At 40.1% G+C, this 19,967-nt stretch overlaps 1 protein-coding gene across 1 annotated transcript in view; it reads right to left on the bottom strand.

The window, feature by feature from the left end:
* LOC105144579 (uncharacterized) overlaps window positions 1-19,967 on the bottom strand; it is a 101,544-nt gene that overhangs the window by 45,178 nt on the left and 36,399 nt on the right. The window contains exon 4 of the mRNA XM_087408731.1: window positions 1,782-1,819. Coding sequence (XP_087264857.1) covers window positions 1,782-1,819 — 38 coding nt within the window. The remainder of the gene's footprint in view (window positions 1-1,781; window positions 1,820-19,967) is intronic.

The following is a 19,967-nucleotide window of genomic DNA, read 5'->3' on the forward strand; positions in this document are numbered from 1 at the left end:
CTCTCGACGCCGACCCGCATCGAGATGCGTTATTAACGTGCGTGAGGGGGTGGCGAGAACGCAGGAGCGAGAGAGTTTTGTCGATCGAGCGACCGCTTCTAAAGAAGGGAAAAACGTCGGGAACGAGGGAACGAGGCAGGAGGGGTGAGAAAATCCATTTTCACGTTCTAGACCGCCACCGGTTTATAAGACACGTGGGTGGAAGAAGGCGGGTAGAGCACATAAGTGGGGAATCAAGCCATCTGGTTTCAGGCTGCGGCCTATACTACTGTTTGAAAGGTATGCTCCGTCATGAGGGTTCTTTAAATCCACCAGAGATACACACCTTGAGACCTGTCCCGGCCAAGGACCCTCGACCGCTTGTCCCTTTAAATCGACACCGAAGCGAAGACATCGAGGCGCCTTTGCGTCCCTTCCGTCGCCAACCGAGGGTAATCGCCGGATGAATAGTATAACTTTTTTTCATTTCCGACTACACTCACGTGTATTCTTTCATTCAGCCTTAATTAAGCTCAAACTGGACGATCACATCTCAATTTGTACTATGTTCAATAGTCTTGATGCTATTTGAGATGGCTTATCTCAATGGCAAAAGTGATGCCATTGTATCTCATATATGGAACAATGTAATAAATTATATCTACTTAATTAATTTTTTTATAATATCATAAAATAAATGTTTAATGTGATAGCCCAATACAGTCACAGAAACAATTCATACTATCGTAAGCCAGACAATCCTTCCAGTACCTATCGATCATACGTGAACTGTAGAGTATTCGTGTTGTTTGCGTGGAAGATCAGAATAGTGTTGACAGTCGACCGACAAAGCCAAATTAATTTGCAAATCGCTATTCAAGCGGATCAGAGAACATTTCGGCTACTACGAGACGTCATGAGGAGACGGTCATACATCGAATGAAGAAGATGAGGTGAATGAAGTACATGAGAAGAATAATGAAAAAAAGATCGTCTTCGAGTGTATATCAGAAGATTTAAAAAAAAAACTACAGTTTTAGATGATACCAATATCTCTAATTTGATCCCGTAATTCTCATTGTATCTTATCTACGACTTTTCTCTCTCCTTTTTTGTTATCTTATAGAGGGACTTTCTACAATAAGCTATTATCTAAGCCTTAAGTCTTAAGACTATTCTTCTCATATTTGACTGATCGATGGCCGGTCGATATCTTACATTTATGACTTAAAGCTTAATGGCTTATTGTAGAAAGCCTCTAACAGATAGAAATTCTTCAACAACCCACTATGGATCACTATTGCTTATCCACGGATGAACGAAGAGTGCATCGTAAAGCTTTCATTGTCAATCGTTTATAGTATACCGCCGTCATGCGAGCGCAATGACGCACGTGGAGCACGCGTAAAGGGTCGATTCATGGGGACGAGCTGACAGTGAGTCTCTTATTAGGGAAGGAGTCAGCAAGCATGATTATGTACCTTAGAGCGTCTCCGTCTCCCCCTTTAACTCCTTCTCCCTTCCATATTTGACATCCTTCTTTCTTTCTCCAATGACTCGACGCCCGGCGTCATCCTTGACGTCGCACGACGACGAAGCAGTCACTATGACGCGAAGCTGCATTGTCAACCCCCGACTGTGTTCATGTATGCATGCATTGGCGTAGAGCGACGAGGAATTGTCGATGGTACGATTACAATAGGCGATTGGCGATCCCACTTTGTTTTTCGTGCGAACGGGAAGTAAGTTTTCCGAGTCGCGAGGTTCTCACAAATTGAGTTAATATTCAATGGTATACTTACGTTGTACGTTGCCGTGGCGGTGCGAAAGGTGCCGTCCCCTGAAACAAAAAGAATAATTATATTAATTACATCTCCAAATATCTCAAAATATTTTTACATGTATTTTATTATTATAGTTATAATTTGTTATCATTTGTACTATTAAACCGCATATCGTTTTATCAGAATTTTTAATGGCTAATTTCGCCTATTTACCCTTCAAATTTTAATTTTTAATAATTCAAAAAATTAAAATATTTAGTGTTTTCATTTTTATCTTTTTTAATGTTCTCTAGTGGTTTTGTTGCTATTCATACGATTCTCGTGGCTAAAGTAATTTTATGGAAGAAGCTGTTATATGCTAAAAACTTTTAGAGACCACACACACATACACACACACACACACACACACACACCCACACACACACACATAACAAAACATTAACAAATTTGTAAAAGTGAAATTGCAGAGAACTAAGCCGTACTTCTCGAAATTTGCATATCTATCTCGCCAATGCCGCCCAAGGCGATATTGTCGTCACAATGAAACCCTCTCCAAAGCTCGCCACCATCCCCAACACAGTCGCACGGACTGTGCAACGCGCGCGTGTCGGCGACGAGCTTTTGCCTCGCGTCACACGTGCCAAAGTTCACGAATTTCGATCGCGCATAAATATCGAGGCGATATAAATATAGCGCTGCGTTCTCTACCGAGATTCCTCGCAATATACTCCACAACCAAAAATAAAGGCATTCCCTTGCGCAACGGGTTATTTAATCGGAAACACATAAAATTGAAAATGGAAAAGTATCCTTTGTATATTTACATTAATAAATTGCACAATTTGAAGCGTCTCTTTACAACTTTCATTTCTATTGATTTATTTTTAAAATGATATAGCTCGTATAATAAAATACCTATATGAAGAAATTAATTTGTGACATGCTTCAAATATCGATAACTTGACTTTATTATCCGAAACTCTAAGTATGATCACCTATACTTCCATTCACTGCATTGTTCCAACTGGAATGCACGGGGAAGGATCGAGGAAGTAGAAGTCAGGAGGACGAGAGCCAAGGAGATCGTAGGTGTGAGGTACTGTTCGAAGCTAGTATCTGAGACAGTTTCGGTCGGCAAGATTTAACAAATAGGTAAAGTTTCGTCGCGAGGATGTCGGAGTTTGCGGATTCTCCGGCGTAGCCTCGACATCCTCTCTCCTCTTTGTTCTCAAGTTTATGATGTATTAGCTGTTCCCTGTTGTGCCCGTACCTCGCTCTTTCTCGTTCTTTCCCTATCCATCTTCTAACGTTCCTTTCCTCCACCATCAACTACGTCTACTCTCTAGAGTTAGCCAATTTATGCAGCTCCGGGATTTAAGTTAGTAGAGTGAATTTAACTTGCAATATTAGAAATAATAGAAGAACTTCATTACAAAATCTTTTCTCAAAATGACAGAAATTGTATGATTAAAAAAAGATGAAAATTTTTATTACTTTAATTCTAGAGAATTTAAAGAGTTCTTAAAGAGAGCTTTTTGACATACACAGTAACAATTTTTAATATATTTTACCTGGGGGCCAGTAAAGAACAATATATTTTCATCTCCACGAATCGTCACCAAGTAGTCCATATTTTGAAAATTTCGGCCTGTCTTGCCGTGGCACGCAGACTCCACCGGGATTGCCGTCCCGGGATTAATAAACTTCGTCGCGTTTCGGCTTAGCCCGTGGCGTAACTCCGTGCGGAGAAAATCAATACCCGATACACATCCCAAAGGTCCGCTTATACTTGTCGCGCTATCTCGCTTTTATCTCGATCGTATCTCGCATATTGGCATACGCCTAGCGTCTACACGTACATCACGCCACGTTCACACGGACACGCGAACACGGGGAGGACACGCGTAACGCGCCCTGGCGAACATACGTATCGGCGCCGCCGCCCACACATCGTTTCCCACACCCTCTCACTCTTCGGGCTCTTCGGGGTGACAGATGGCTTTGTAGACAAAGAACTTAGCCGACTGGTTTTCGTGGACGTTGCGTAACCCGATAAAAGCAAACCCAAGTCGATCGTTTCGACATGGCGAAGTCGCCGCACTCTGAAGAGAGCGCTTCCCCGACTCTTCTCTAAAACGCGTAGGGTGGGGCGGTTGGAACGATGGGGATTGAAAATCAAATCTGAGTGTCTCGATGGAAATCTTTGTCCAGTCAAGATTACTCTTAGCCTCCCCCTTCGCGACTCCATCGCTCTCTTCGTTCCGTCCATCACCCCTTTAATCATCAATCAGATATTCCCCTTGCGATGGGTTAGCGAACCGTGTTGATCACGACTGAAGCGCACTTTGGTGCCGTTCTACGGTGATTAGACGATTAGGAGCGTCCTTTGCTGGAAGGCATATTACGATCGTCGAGTATAGAATTAGCCGCGGCCATTGTGCGCGAAATGTTATTGACGCTCTTGCGTGCCCGCGTTAAACTCTTTCTATCGTCATGGCATGGCGCAACGATGCTACGCGTAATAGACTTAAAAATAGTTTCTAACGTGGCCGCCGAGGGAAGTACACACGCCGATATATCAACGAGCCTCACAGTTATGACGTACGACGCGCGTTGTTAGAAACAGATTTATAATTAGTTTCCTGTTGTTGCGACACCGCGTAAAGCGTACGTACGCGCTCGTTAGATTGTAGAGCCAGCTTTGACGATTTAGCTTTCGATATGCTTGTTTGAGCATTGACACGATATTTCTGGATATAGATTATATTATATGCGTTGTTCATTGTACATGCTGCATTATTTGTGTTCCGCATGTTGTACGAATTAGTATACGAAACATTCATTCGTAAAATTCGTAGAATAATACAGTCACTGGCTATCACGTAGTCATTTGCCATTCTGAGCTTGTAAATATTTTATTGCGTTAATTCCTATTAATATGTTCTGCATATGCTAATTTTTGTTTCACCAAACTCGCTACATTTCTTTAAACAAATATAATACATTTATCAGCATTAAAAGTAATTTAAATGCATTTATCAGTATTAAAATAATTGAAATTGTAATCAATATTTGTATATTTAGCTTATATTAAACGTAAAAGTGTTTTGATAATCTTCAAGTAATGCTTAGAGAAATATAAATGATTATATATCTTAATTTAAACAAATCAGTTCTGTTCGAAAAATGTTAGCTTAATCATGACACAATTAATACATATCGTGTATAATATTAATTGATCTTTTATAACAAATGTTCTTCTTTTTCCTAAAAATAATAATAATAAAATTGTTGAGCTTTCATCGATTTTATGCCACAATAAGAATCCACAAAGACTTGCTTCAATCAAACGATGTCTCATCTCACACGAGGAGATTAGTTTTTGGGTTCTCGTCTTACGTTCTATACATGATTAAGATGCGAACATACGTGCGTGGTACGCACACGCGTGCATTCGAAAAAGGGGCGTCGAATCGATGGGTGGTACAATAGGCACGTGGCAGAATCTAATCATCACAGAAGCCTCAGGGTGAGTTTCTATGTTTTTTTTTTAAGTTTCCTATTCAGCGTGTTAACTCTCTGGAAATTTATTAATTCGGATCAGCGTCAGATCAATACATTGTGTGGCGATTGTCTTTCTTTCACATGCACGAAGCATCTAATAAAAAGCAGACGAGTAGTAATCACGGTTCAAGTAAACACATTTCGCTCCAGAGAACAGAAGATACGGAATTATAGATTTTAACTGGCATTCTCTCTTCTTTCTTAAATTAACCCGGTTTCAATAAACCACGATACGGAATGCTAATTAGTAAAATAAAAGCAATGTCCTCATTGGAATGAAAATTCTATCCTGAGTTAGAGACGACTCGATAGAAATAAATCTGTCAATACGCCTGTAAAATTAAGAACGAATATAACTCTCTTACAATTAAATATATATTACCCGGATGTCGCATGCTAAATGTATCTTTGTTGCACATTGTCGCCTATCGAGAAAGTCATATATCTAAAGTTAGTATTTGATAATTAACTTCACATTCGATTAAGCGTCTATCATACACGAGAGACTCGGTTGTATCTGAAAGCGAGCTACGAACATGTGGCCTCCGCCTCAGGAGACGCCCCTTTCCTATAATCATCAAAGCGGCAATGGAATATTTCGATCGTGACAGAAATGGGATAGATAAATAATGAACGAAGTCTTCAAAAGAATCATACACAAGAATTTACATTTCAATATATTATATGTAATTAAATTTTGCCATAGTAATTTGTGATACACTTTTAATACAGTCTAAATTTCAAGGCAGCAACATGTAAAGAGTAATGTATTTCGTAATAACGACTGAGTCTCTTCGGTTTGCAGAAGCGAATCACGGCAAAGTTATACAGGATTTCTGCGGTTATCAGTGTTAAGTATCCTGGTGCGGGACCTGGATTTCCTTGTAGGAAGGACGAAGCAACAAGTGGCTTCTTAGCTCGGACAATCTTAGCTCGATGTTCAACAAGTGTTTCCAAGTAAGCACACATCTTGAGTGTGTCCCTTGAGTACAAATCTGCATTGTGAAACAATTTTTCTCTTAATCATCACTGTTACGTTATACAATAACAGTGCTATAAATTCCGCAAACATATTTTACAAATTTAAAACTTTAATTCGATTTATGAAAACGGCGTTAAAATATAAGACGTAAATTAAATAAACAAATTTTAGTATGAAAAATTTTGTAAAAGTATTACCTGTCTTTCAAGCAGATTTCTAATTATATATATAGCCAATTTGAATATAAATTTAAACGGATGTTTAATAATAAATTACATAGAATATTTACAAGACCAAATATTACTGTATTTTCGATATATAATTTGAATATTTGATCAATTTTAATTTTATCGAATTATATAAAGAAGGCAACTTTTTCAAACACGCGAAACACGCGCGGTCTCATAAATTAACTTATAAAGATAGAATTCAAACGACAGAAAAAGCATACTCGTATTTCTTTATGGAGTACGATTTATTGTTTTCCAAGTTGTCGAGATATAACGAAATAATATACGATATAAAGTACGAACAAAAAAATACGGTTAATCCCGAGAAGGAGAACACGGAGGAGAAAGAGAATAGCTGGTCTCGCGTGCAGTGTCTAAATAATAAAATAAAACCAACCCTCTAGCTCCTTGGCCCGCGCTCAATATCCCGACAGCAACAAGTTGATATCTTGTTCCCTCGACGTTTACGGAAGGGGGGGAGGGGGCTTGACCGAGGGTATAGAACATCATCGTAAGAAAACGCTTGTCCTTTCTTCCAAGTTTCACCAACGGGACGATTCTTTACATCAACAGGTCTTCCTTCGTAGCCTGCGGCCCGGAAAATCTTCGAGGGACGGATCTCTTTGGCCGCAAGTAGAGACCGAGAAAACTTGAGACTCAAGAATGGTGTGGGGTAAGCGGACTTCCTTAGGGTCTGGGTTAGAAAGGGATGGGCATTCCTTGAGGGCAAACGGAGCGAAGACGTTCGAATCGCGGCGTCTTGTAACCTGTTGAAGCGACATCTCTCGAAAGATAAAGCATCTTTTTAAGAAAGGAAAAAAAGAGTGTTGAACAAAGAAATATCAAAATAACAGAAAAAAAAGTAATATCGCTAAAAAAGAACCGAAGTGAAAGGATCGCTCGCTGAATAATTATTTAATTAAATTTATGAACTACAAATATATATATATATATATATATATATATTTAATGATTGAAATACTGATCAAATTGTCTAATCATTACACACATGCATGCACACTAATATATATATATTTGTGTGTGTGTGTGTGTGTGTTCTGCTAAATCAATTTATTCATTTGAAAAATGATTTCCGTCACGAATAATAAAGAGAAATAATTATTAAGAGAAAAAAATAAAAATTTTCTGATATTTGAAGTAAAAATTGTATGAACGAATAACTAAATAGAAAAATAATATCAAGGTTCTTAAACGATAAGATAACCAAGAATGAAAAGAGAAAGAAAAATCATAGAGAATGAAGGAAAGGAGACTGAGAAAAACAAGAGCTTTGAAGAAGTGACACCTTTGTTTTCCCAAAGGGCGCTTGAACATAACGTGAAGGGTTAGTAGTCTTTAGGAAAATTGACGTTACGAGTAAATTACGCGGAAGCAAAGATAAAACTCTCTTATTGATGATGTACACTTGATAGTACGTATATAGTACACACGTTGAAATTCGTTAGCATACTTAATTATCGTATCAAATTGACACAGATTGACTAAATGTTTGAATTTGTCAAAAGATCATTGCTAATTCACGAAATCAAATATATAGCAATATTTATTTAATGATTATTTTATATAATAAGTGTGCGTTACACATATATTATAAATTATTCAACACAAATGAGTGGCCATATTTGATCAAAGTGGATTTTTAGTATATAAAAATACTTTTGTGTAAACCTTTGCAATTTATATATCATATCCCTTACTTCAAAACTGATACAATTTAAATAATGCATTTTTTTAATTATTATCGTGAATGATAATTAATATTATAATGTTAATGTTGGTAGTATTAATGTGTCGTTAAGAAATAAACATTACCCTATGAATCGTCAAGAATAAACTAATTTAACTTCTAAATAAAAAATTATCAAAAACAACAACTCGAAAAGGATGATTAAAAAAAAAAGTCACAACTCAAAATTTAAAAAGAAAAGGTTTTTTTTTTAAGAATTGTGAAACAAAAATGTTTTTTGCCGATATTGTTTGATTAGTTAATAATTTTTTTGTGGAAAAATATTTGATTAATCAAATAATTTAATTGTTTTTGTTGTATCATTTTTGAAATAAGGAAACGATATATTTATATATAAATTTTTGTAATCAAATTGGAACTTTTATTTTATAGAATTGTTCGACTTTCGCGTGCTATTCAACTTATCCGGAAGGATCGATTTTTTTTGAAGGATCAGCTCGCATTCTCCAAAAGAAAAATAGATCGTTCAATCGAATTCCGGTCAGGTTCTAAAAGGTGATCAACCTCGTCCTGACTTTTCAGCAGCATGTGCACTTTTTGTGGGTACGCCAGGTTTCTTTATAAGACGTTGGAAGCATTGTGTCACCGTCAATGCGTCCCACCGAGATAAATATTTAACAGCGCACGGCTGCACCGCTATGTCAACATCCCGGAGGTTACTCAACGTTCTTCCGGTGGCCACCAGGAACTCATTGAGAATGCACTCGATCACTCGACTCGATCTTCCTTCTTTGCCTCTTTTTTACCTGGAACAACGGCGGCAACGGAAAGGAACCGAGGATCTTGCATAGATCCAAAATATGCAGAACAAGATCGCGATGCGCTCGAGCGCACATTGACAAAAAGGAATAGCCACGGTAAAAGGCAGAGACCTACGTGCGAGGGGGTGGATAGGGAAAATCTACGTAACCTACAAAATGAAAAGGAGATCGCCGATTTTGTTTGTCCACAAAACGCCGCGAACAGAGGCGGTTTGGCATTATGCGCCCGTCGTAAATAGACGGCGGTTAGCCACCTATAAGCAGATGATGAGCCTTTTTGGGATTCTTCAGGATTAGCGACAGGCGGGTGGTGCGCGCGAGCCGTACGTTTGGGGGAGGTACGAAACAGAGAAACCAAATGACGAGAGTCGTATCGGAGTAATTTGAGATGCTCTTCTTCTTCTTCAGCTGCTATTGGGCAGATGCCGAAATTGGTACGACGGAGACAATGCTACAGGGATAATGGACTTCTTAAATCGAGAACATCTAGTTGAATGGATCTATTTCTACCAGGGACTGCGCCTTCCGGATCAAAAAATGTCTGTCGATCTCCTTTTTCCGGAGACAATGTGTAATCCACATAAGCAATCTTTATACCAATCTTAAAAACGTATTAAAAGAAAATATACTAAGAGAATAACGCACGTAAAATATCGTTAAAAATATGCTTCTAAAAAATATGAGCATAAACGACACAAGGTAAAACAGGAGTACCGAATAATAGCAAAGATAATTGAAATAAACGTGACGATTCTCTTGCAAACATTGCTCACGTTAATAACGTATATAGAAGATATATCCAATGTATTCTCACGTTACGGCTGGAAATGAAATAGACAAGTAATAATAGAACATTAGAATACTGAGACGTCTTTTCTTCCAGCGTTTTCGCTCATTTTCTCATCTTCATTCCGCAAGGCGGAAATTAAAAGTTTTCTTTCCGTAAACGCGAGTCGAGTTCTCATCTCCGAGACTATCCCTGGTACCGGAGACAAGCATATACACACGCTGGCTCATGAGGACGTGCATGCGACTCATTGTCAGCTGACACCTGTAGACCTACCTACGCGAGACACGTACGCGGCCACTTACTTACGAGAAAGTGGGGTGAAAAGCTCTCGCGTGTTCTTTTCATCGCGCTTACCGGCGGGAATGCTGCTTTATGTCAACGATGCATCCTCTTGCTATATTCATTATACATGTAGAAACGACGCTTTCTCTTTACTTAGCCTTTCTTGAAACTTTAAACTTTTATCCTTGATTCTCACTTTACAATATAAAAGCCAGTGTCCGAAGCATTAAGTCGCTTGCACTTTTTCTGTAAATAGCGTTCTACGGATAAGGTAATCCAAGAAATGTTGAAATTTTATATCCGCCACGTCGCGAGAGAGAGAGAGAGAGTTTCATATGGAGCCGCGAGGAAGTTTCTTTTAATTAAAAGAAGTCTATTATTCTTGAAGGGAGGTAAAAAAGGAACGAGACTTATTTATCTCGGCGAATATTTGGCGAGCACCATACTTGCGGCTAGAATATTTCTCTAATGAGGACACGCGGAAAATTCAAAAGTATTCTCGTGCTCATGAAAGTTTTACGACGCCGCGCCGAGAAAGTCAGATCTTTGTATTATTCTAGGACTTCTTACGTGTACAGAATTTACCTTGCCTTATTAAAATGCCATTCCTGCTTTTGTCAATTTTAACTTTAATTTTCTCTACTGCAATGCATTCACAAATGCACTTGATAGAAGCATTAAATGAAACATTCTAGGCAATTGCAAAATGAAAAAGATTCGTTTATAAAATAATAATATCAATTGGAAAAACGATAAAAATATGTAATCAATAAGAATCTTATTGAACCATGTGAAAATACAACCAATTGGAAATAAAGGCCCATAACGGTGGAAGCTGAATCTTTTATGCTTAAATAATTTCATGTAAATTTGTATATACTATATATCTATAGATATATATATATATATATATATATATATATATATATATACATATTTGCAAATATAATATGTATGTGTGTACAAATATAGTATATACAAATTCACATGAAATTATTTAAGCATTAAAGAGCCCAGCTTCGATCGTTGTGGGCCTTTATTTCTTATTAAATAGTAATCAGTTAAATCACAATTAAATACTTTTATATTCGAGATGTAAGATCGATCATAGTTTATATCGTGTGCCTATATATAACGACTAACAAATAAATATTGTTTAATATATATTAACAATTATTTTTAAGCACGATAGCATAATATTTTTTCTACATAACTCGTAACTTTTGCTTTATCAAGTGCCATAATTTTTAAACGCGATTAATTACTCATATTGCGAATTTATCAATGGGCCAGCTCGTGCCATCTCTTAAGGGTGGACGCCGCAAGTAAAACCGCGCGTTATTACGGTGGGGTAGTTACCATCTGCCTTTCGTTACCTGTAAATTTGTGCACCTGGATGCATTGGCGCCACCGCGCGATTCGTTCATATTCTCCGTTGGTGTACACGTTTATCGATTTCAACGAAATTGGCGGTTACGACAATAATTTGACAAAAATCGTGTTTGCCTCGATTAATGCCTCATGGAACACAAAATGGAGGAGGAAATACTATTTCACTTTTACAGAATTGATAAGTGATATTAAGATACTTAACATCAAATCCTCTAATTAAAATTATTTTATACAGACGACGAGCAACGCGTTTAATTATAGATTGATAATACATTAACGTATTCGTAAAATTCCACCGATTGAATTAATTTCACGACGGATCCGCAAGATGTCCAGTGAAAGAAAAACGGCTAATTTCACTTCCGTTTTGTCATACACTGCTTAACTCGGCGAATTCACAATAAAAACCTTTCAACGACGGTCGAATGATTGTTTGAACTGAAGCATCTCATAGTATCGGCGAGTGCATTCGATTTATGCACTCGATTAAACGCAAAAATCCATTGCTTAATTATCCGTAATATCCGTGGCAATCCGTGGAATATCATGGACCGCCGGGCCGAACCAGTTTGAAGAGCGACGAGTAGCGAAAAAAAAAAAGAACCACCTACGCACGTACACGCGTGCAGTCGATCGGCCGCGCTGGTTGGTCTGGGGGTAAAAACAAAAATCGAGGCCGAGCCCGCAGATACGCGGTTTTTGCGAAATTACGGGTCCCGCCTCGAACCTTCGCACACTCCCGTAAATCAATCGGCGCTTCGACATTCGTATATATTCTCCGTTAATTATTTTTATTCACGGCCCAGCGTATAGGAACGCCCAGTTCGCCGGCCTGGGAGTTCGTATTTTGTACGCATACGCACGAGTCCCTAGTCCACCCCGACCACCGCACTCGCTCACACATACATACGGACGCTTTCGTAACGTACGCACGCCGAGCACGTACTCTCACACACACACACACACACACACACACACACACACACACACACACACACACACACACACACACACACACACACACAACACACACACATCGATGTAAGTATGCCCGATGCACCAGGATGCGTGCATGCGTGAGTGCGTGCGTGCGTGCGTGCGTGCGTGCGTGCACGTGTCGCTATGGCACGATGCGCATGTGTGTATACGTGTTGGTCGCTCGTGCGCAGCATGCGTCCGCGTGTACTGACGCACGCGTGTGCGTTACGTATTTTCGAATAGCGAGAGCCAGGCTGGTTCGTCAAATTTGCACATTTATTCGTTTACCGTCATACAATCGAGCTTAAAACTCGCGCGAACGCGTGTGAGTGCGCGGCCGCCTCGTCGATGCATGAGCGCACACACGCCGCGGTCTCATCCCTTATTCATAACTCTTCGAAGGGCTTGATGGAGCTCCAAAGCTCACGACACAGCCCAACGATTTTTTTTTACACTTTGGTCTCCTGTTTTGCACCGGGTGGGGTCCGGTTCTTTCCTTCTTCACAAAACACTTCGTTTGACGAACCACGTTCTATAATAGATCTTGATAATATCGTGCATTCAATGAGACGCTCTGTCGCGATGATGAATTAATTCACGTTAACCAATCCATGCCCCTTTTTTCGAATTTCGAACTTTTTAGCCACGTGATATTTTAGTTTTCTTTTCTTTTTTTTTAAGTGACGACATGTCATCCAAGTAAACACATTTATCCAAGCGTAATAATTCTACAGAACTTGCGAACGTGCAAGGCAGCTGCTAATTAACGGTTCAATCGCACACTTGGTCGCTTCGATAGTTTAATTGATTCCGAAATAGTTGCCTCCCGCGGAAGAGCCGTGGGGATGCCCGAGAATGAACCGCCGCGCTACCCTTGTCAGACATCCTGTGGTCAGGAGCCGAGGAGATCCGGCAAGAAATAAATTACCGAACGCTATACACAGATACCAAGAATGTCCACCCTTTCCACCTTCTTCCTACTCGGCGCTCAACCCCGAACATCGAGCAGTTCGTGAAACAATTCTGAAGCAAATCGAACGCTCCGCGTCTCTTCGTTTCCCTTATTTCCGTTCGAATGGGGTGTAAGCAAGGACAAGCCTCTCTTTTAAGCAAAAGGGGAAAGTTGTAGCTTGTCTTGTCGATAAAAAGCTAGTCGAAAAGCGCGATGTGGAATTACGTTAAAGTATTACGACGAAGAGTACTACTAAAAAATTACAATTAAATACTTTCTCGTATTTTTCCATTTCTTAAACGAGGGAAATATGTCTCGACAAATAGCTCGTATGTTCAAATAAACCTTTTCATAAAAAGCTGCCTTTTTTTCTCTCTGTGTTATTGCTTCGCTTTGTGCTGCGTTATTGCGTTTTTAATTTCGTTTCATGGTATGCGCCATATCGAAACGCGTTACACGATTTTTGTCACGGCGTAAGCGTCAGTAGCAGGTGCGGGGAAACAGGGAGACGCAATACACGTGTATTCCTCGTAGTTTTGGACTCGACGAACTTTCAACATGCATCTAAGTAGTCCGCGTACAATGCCTTCATATTTTCTCGCCTTCCGTTGATACATTTCGCGTACTCCCGAGAAGGGTGAAACAATCGTGAACCGGAAAATTTTCCTCAATCTGTGTATACTCTCAGAATATCCAACCAGTATTACGAATCGAGAAGTATCGCAGTTATCGTGCAACTAACCTTATATCTCGACGGTCTCGAACATAAGCAAGTTTTTCAAAATGCTTCATGCAGCCGTCTAATTTCTCAAAGGTTCGTATCTTGCATATCGCGATATCAACACTTATTCACGAAAAAAATTAATAAAACTAGTTGGTACTAGAGAGTAACTCTCGTATTTTCTATTTTACTTTGTTCAATTTATTAAATATAGATTTTTATCATATTGCTAAGTTTATCATCTCATTTTTCCCAAGTGAATAAATAAATTTACATTTATATTTCGCGTCTCCCAAGCCCATTGAGAAAAGTGAAATTTTTCCAAACTAGCATTTTTAAATAGTACAGAGCAATTTATTTATTGAAAACTGCCTTAACCCTAAATCGTGATATAAAAGTCTCCTCGATCAAAGCCGCGTGTAGAGTGAATAAGACGCCGCCACTTCGGCCATTAACAGGAGTCTGTGAACGACAGAGAGGGACGTATCAAGGATAAAGGTATAAATGCAGAGCGCACGCACACATCTTGCACGAGGAGGATAGCACCGCGTGTTCGCGACAGCTAGGCACTACACGGCCGCGCATCGACGGCTGGATGCCCGCGGAACGGCTCGTAGAGCTCGCAGCTTTTAAGCTTGACGTGGCCATTGGAAAGAACCGTGGAATCGAAGGAAGAGAGAGAAGCTGACTGCAATAATTATCGGACGTGGGAGGAAGCAGCGGGGTGAGAGGACGAGCAGACGAGGAGAGGACAGGACGAAGGGACAGAGAGGACGGCTGAGAGCGACGGAGAGAAGGGCGAGCACGCGCGCGAGCGCGCGCGAGAGAGGGTGCGAGGGACGATGAAAAGTTTGACCGGACGCAGCGAGCACAATGCATCGTGGTCCACCCTCCACCCCCGAGAGCGACCCACCCCATAATCCACCCGCATTGTACGACCAATCAATATTGTTTTATATCGTGAGTCGTGAGACGAACCGGCTCCGCTGGTTCGACTCGTTCGGTGCTACGCTACTCTCTTCGATAGTAGCTGCAGTCCGTCGAGCCCTCCGACTTCCGGAAATTCTTTCGCATTTATCCATCATGGAGAGGCCGATGGCCTTCCTTTCAACGATTCTGAGACACTTGCAGGAGAACATTTAACGATCCATATTAACGTCTTTAATTCTACTCGTCAAATCATTTATTTATATTTCACGAACATATAAAAATGTAGTCTTCCCAAATTATCTCTAGATTATTTCTTTTCTAGAAATTCTTAATCAAACTCTTATTTTAAGAAAGGCGATATGACATGTAGCGTGATAGGAAGTATCTGAGTGAATGTATTTATAGAGTTAGCAATGCATTTCAGATGTGTAAAGTAATACGCTGCTGTTTCGTAAAAGTAAATATAAAATTCCACGTGTTACGATTAATACCCTGTATCCAAAGAGCGCAAAACATGCGTTTATTCAGTACACGCGATAAATGCAGGTTCATTGATTAAACATGAGAACGATGCACGTATAATTAATTAATGAATGGCTTCCGTGTGTAGTGTATGAAAAACGGTGATTTCTCATTTTTTGGTATTGCGCGATACACTGTCATTATACGTGATTTTCATTCATTTAATTCGACCGAGCCGATACGCGTACGCGCTTAATTAGTTGTTGCGTATGTGCCGAAATTACTCGTACTACTTTATGCTCCATTTCAACAATGCGTAACAGGGGAAAATTTGAGGTTGATTATTCGATATATTTATACTGGTGATTTTCAAGAAGAACTGATACAAGCATTATTATTAACTCCATAAAATCATCTATCGCCGATATGAAAAGACTTAGATTAAGATCGAAATATGAAGATTAAATAATTGATTAATTTTTATTTAAAATTTCAATATTTTTTCGACTTCTTTTTGCACGATTAATTAAAAATCACTTGCAATAATTAATATTTAAAAAAAAAACAGTATATATATTATCTAAAAATCGAAGCTACGAGAGATCAAGATCATCTTATAAAATAAAATTATTATATAAATATAGGATTAATTATACAGTATTAATAAAATTTACGATCGATTAGAAGTATTTTAAGTACATCCGCTTGTCAAGATTACGTCAATAATGGTCATCAGATTGTCAATCTATCTATTCTCTCCCCTCCTTTCCTCTTCTTGATAGACATTCTCTATTAGATCTATATCGAGATTACCAAGATAATTTATCAACCACGTTTTTACCCCACTTTTGATGCATTCGGCATTCGTTGAAAAACGTTAATTCGAGCAGACACAATTGAAAGATTGAGGCGCGTGACAACATTTAGATCTATCTCTCTCCGCTGACACGCTAGCGGGACAGACGAGATTTTTCTTGCGCGACAACAGAAGAACGCGTAAAGAACGGCGCACAATGTGCATCCGCCTGGCTCGCTCAACGAGGATACGTTTCGCTCGCACGATGACGTTGATTCAGGATTATTCTCCCTCTTTAATTATCCTGCCTTCCCTCCTTCGCCACCTCCGCTCGGCATCAATGCCGCCGTCTTCTCTCTTTCGCTCGCGGAAAGGGCAGAAAGTCCGGCGTGTTACGCGATAACGAATTATCTTCGAGAACACGCTTCTTGGGACAGGAACCGGAAATATCACCGGACGATAATAGCGGTATCTCGCAAGAACCATTGCATTCCTACTGCATTCTTCCTAATATTTTTTTTAATACTCCTACTTTAAACCGATTAGATTTTATCAATTATCTTTAAAAAAATGACACATACTTTCTAAGAATAATTAACTTCGAAGAAATTCTTTTCAAAGAACACGTTCTGAACACGTTCCAAGTAATCGAATCTCTCTTAAGCGTGCATCTATCAAGTTTATAAAAATAGCTTGCGGAATGTTTCGCTACGAATGTTGCAAACGTAACATGACAGCAAGGCGTTTAAAGATAGTGAATCAAGGACCGATCGGAGTCATCCTCACATGTCTAGCGACAACTCATAAGCCCGCACCACATACACAAACGTAATCATCCGTATGCCTGTGTATGTGTGACCGCATGAACGTAATATGCTCGCACGCCCTCCTTCGCATAGAATTCACCATCGCCTTCCGCTCATCACGCGCTCAAATACCTACGCAAAACGAACATGCTGGCCGTGAACGTAATCTTCGAGCTGCCATTAGTTCCATCAAAAGCATTTTATTAACATTGTGTGCCTGTTACACCGATCGCGTGCAGAATCCGACGTAATTCTTTATTTGTTTTTATTTTTTTTCTCCCGAATCTTGATTGGTTGAGGACACCGATCGGCAGAATGCTACAACACGATAAGCAAGAACGCGATAGAATGAAGAGCCTCCCCGTGCTTTAACTCTGGCTGCTCATTGCAACGCAAATGTAAGCGCGAGGTCACAATATTCTTGTCACAATTATTTTTTACGCGGAATACGTGTCATTCGATAATCGTGAGGCAGAATTACAGGCGAAGCCTGATATTTCGCGTCACGCGCAAGATTGCGCATCTTGCTGTCATTAATCATAATTATACGACAGTTTCATTTCAATCGAGTACGCGATGGCGGAATATTTTGCGTAAGCGAATAGACACGCTTCACCTCGAAAGAAGTATGCTCCGTTCCCTTGGCTGTATTTATCGGACGAATCGCGTGCGGAGACCAGGTTACCGATAATTACTACCTGATTCTTTGTATCCTTGCCACGCCACGATTGGCTGAGGTGAATAATCGACCGGGGCCCAACCGCGTTGCGGGGACCCAGTCACCGAAGATCCGGCCCCATTCGTCGCGACGCGCACAAAACGACGTGGAAACGTTCGTTCCGGAAGAACAAGTCGATGTACCATTGTCATTCTCTATACTCGACGACTATTTAATGTACGCACGCCTCTATCCCCGTCTCTCTTCCCGACAACGAAGCGATCACATTGATAGAAGCCTTCGTACACTTAGGTGTACTTATATGTCCACTTATGTGGGATATGACGTAAACGCCCCATCTATCTATTCATGGCAACATTTCTGCGTATTGTGCGCATCGAGGAGCAGCGAAAAGCTGCTTTTTCCTCTTTTATAACGCACATGAGGCTAATTGCGTCTCGAATCGTTACGAGAGATTAAATTCGTATCTCTCCCAATAAATCATTCGCGATCGGTTTTGATAAAATGTATTCCCAATGCCAATGTATACTCAGAGTTGCTTTGACGTAGGGCTCCGATGTTCGGCGATGCGTAAAATCAGGGGCGATTAGTCGGAATGCACACAATTAGCGCTACAGCAGTTTAGTACGGCATTACATATCACGCGACACGGCTAAGCGAATGGGATGTCTTTCGTTGCAGATCTTCTTATATAGTATCAATTTAGGAATTCGCATTAAGTATATTCGCATAATGAACATGTCGCAACCGATTTGCCGGATTAATTCGTAAACTGATTCATTTTATTAATCGCTAAAGTTTATGCAATGCATTACTCAACAATTAATGCTCATGTTTAATTAGTAACGTTAGATAATCCAATGCAATATAATTCGGATTATTATTATCGCGAAATTACGAATAACTTAGACAGGAATCAACCGCGATTATTGAATTTTCGACAATATATTACATATATCTGGCAAACAGATCCTTAATGAGAGTTTGAGAAATGTTACACTCATCGGGGTTAATTGGGGGTGAACCGACTCATCTTAGACAGATGTCGAAACCAACCGCGAAGTTCAAAGGGCCGTTATCCCTTCATTACGACGAACTTTATGCGACTAATTTCAAATTTCTCTAAACCGATATAGAACGCAGCCGCTCAACCGCGCATTTAGTCTAATTAAATGAGCGTAACGCACAGGCCGTAATAATTTCATAATAATCTCGAAGTATCTTCATACGAAATGAATAGCAAGTGCCATTATCGAATAAATTATTTCGACACAAGTTCATGCATAACATTTTTCCACATATATATATAATTCACAAAATTGAAATCGATCATTTTTCAATATTACTTTCAGATCTCGGAGTTCCGTTAAAACCGCGATATATATAACATCGTGAAATCGCGCGTGTCCAAAAAACAAAGGGCGCTGATATCAGTGATGTCAGTGGTCCCGAATTCATCGAACCACGAAAAAAAAAGATATCTTCCGCCCGGAGACACCAATAAGAGCGCAGGCCTGTTCTCCATGGTTTCGTATCCGCGTAACTTCTCGCAGCCATCGGTGCGCGAAATGTCCCCGGCCTTTGATGTCGAACATTACAAGAACATGAAGGATTCCGCCGCGAATGGGAGAGAGGAATTCGAACGCCCTACCACCTCGGTGACCACTCGTAAATTGTCGCGCTTTCTATCTCACCCCCCTGCTTTCGACTCGCGCGCGCAAAAAAGAGATAACACTCCCCGGCGTCGTTCTCGCACTTCAGCAAGTTGATCTCGGCAAGAACATGCCGCTGGGGTGGCCGTCCCTCCCGCGACGTGGTGAGACTGGGAAACAATTAAGGGAAGACGAGGTGCAGTGTCGCCTTGTATGATAATGCGTTGTAACCTCCGGCGCACAGAAGGAACGGTACAGTAAAGGAAGAAGAAGAGGAGTGCATGAAACGCGGTTATGCAGGTAAACGACTAGGGAGGAGGACAAGGAGGGAGAGTGCGGCTAGAAGAGAATACGAAGTGGATTGTCGGAGGAAGGGGTTGGACGTCGTGGTTCTTACTTTGCATTCTTTTGTGTATCCTCCTGAGCCCTCCATCCGTCCTGCCGCTATCCAGTCTTCCC

Source organism: Acromyrmex echinatior, chromosome 8 (assembly GCF_024713525.1).
Source record: "Acromyrmex echinatior isolate Ae372 chromosome 8, ASM2471352v2, whole genome shotgun sequence".
NCBI lineage: Eukaryota > Metazoa > Arthropoda > Insecta > Hymenoptera > Formicidae > Acromyrmex > Acromyrmex echinatior.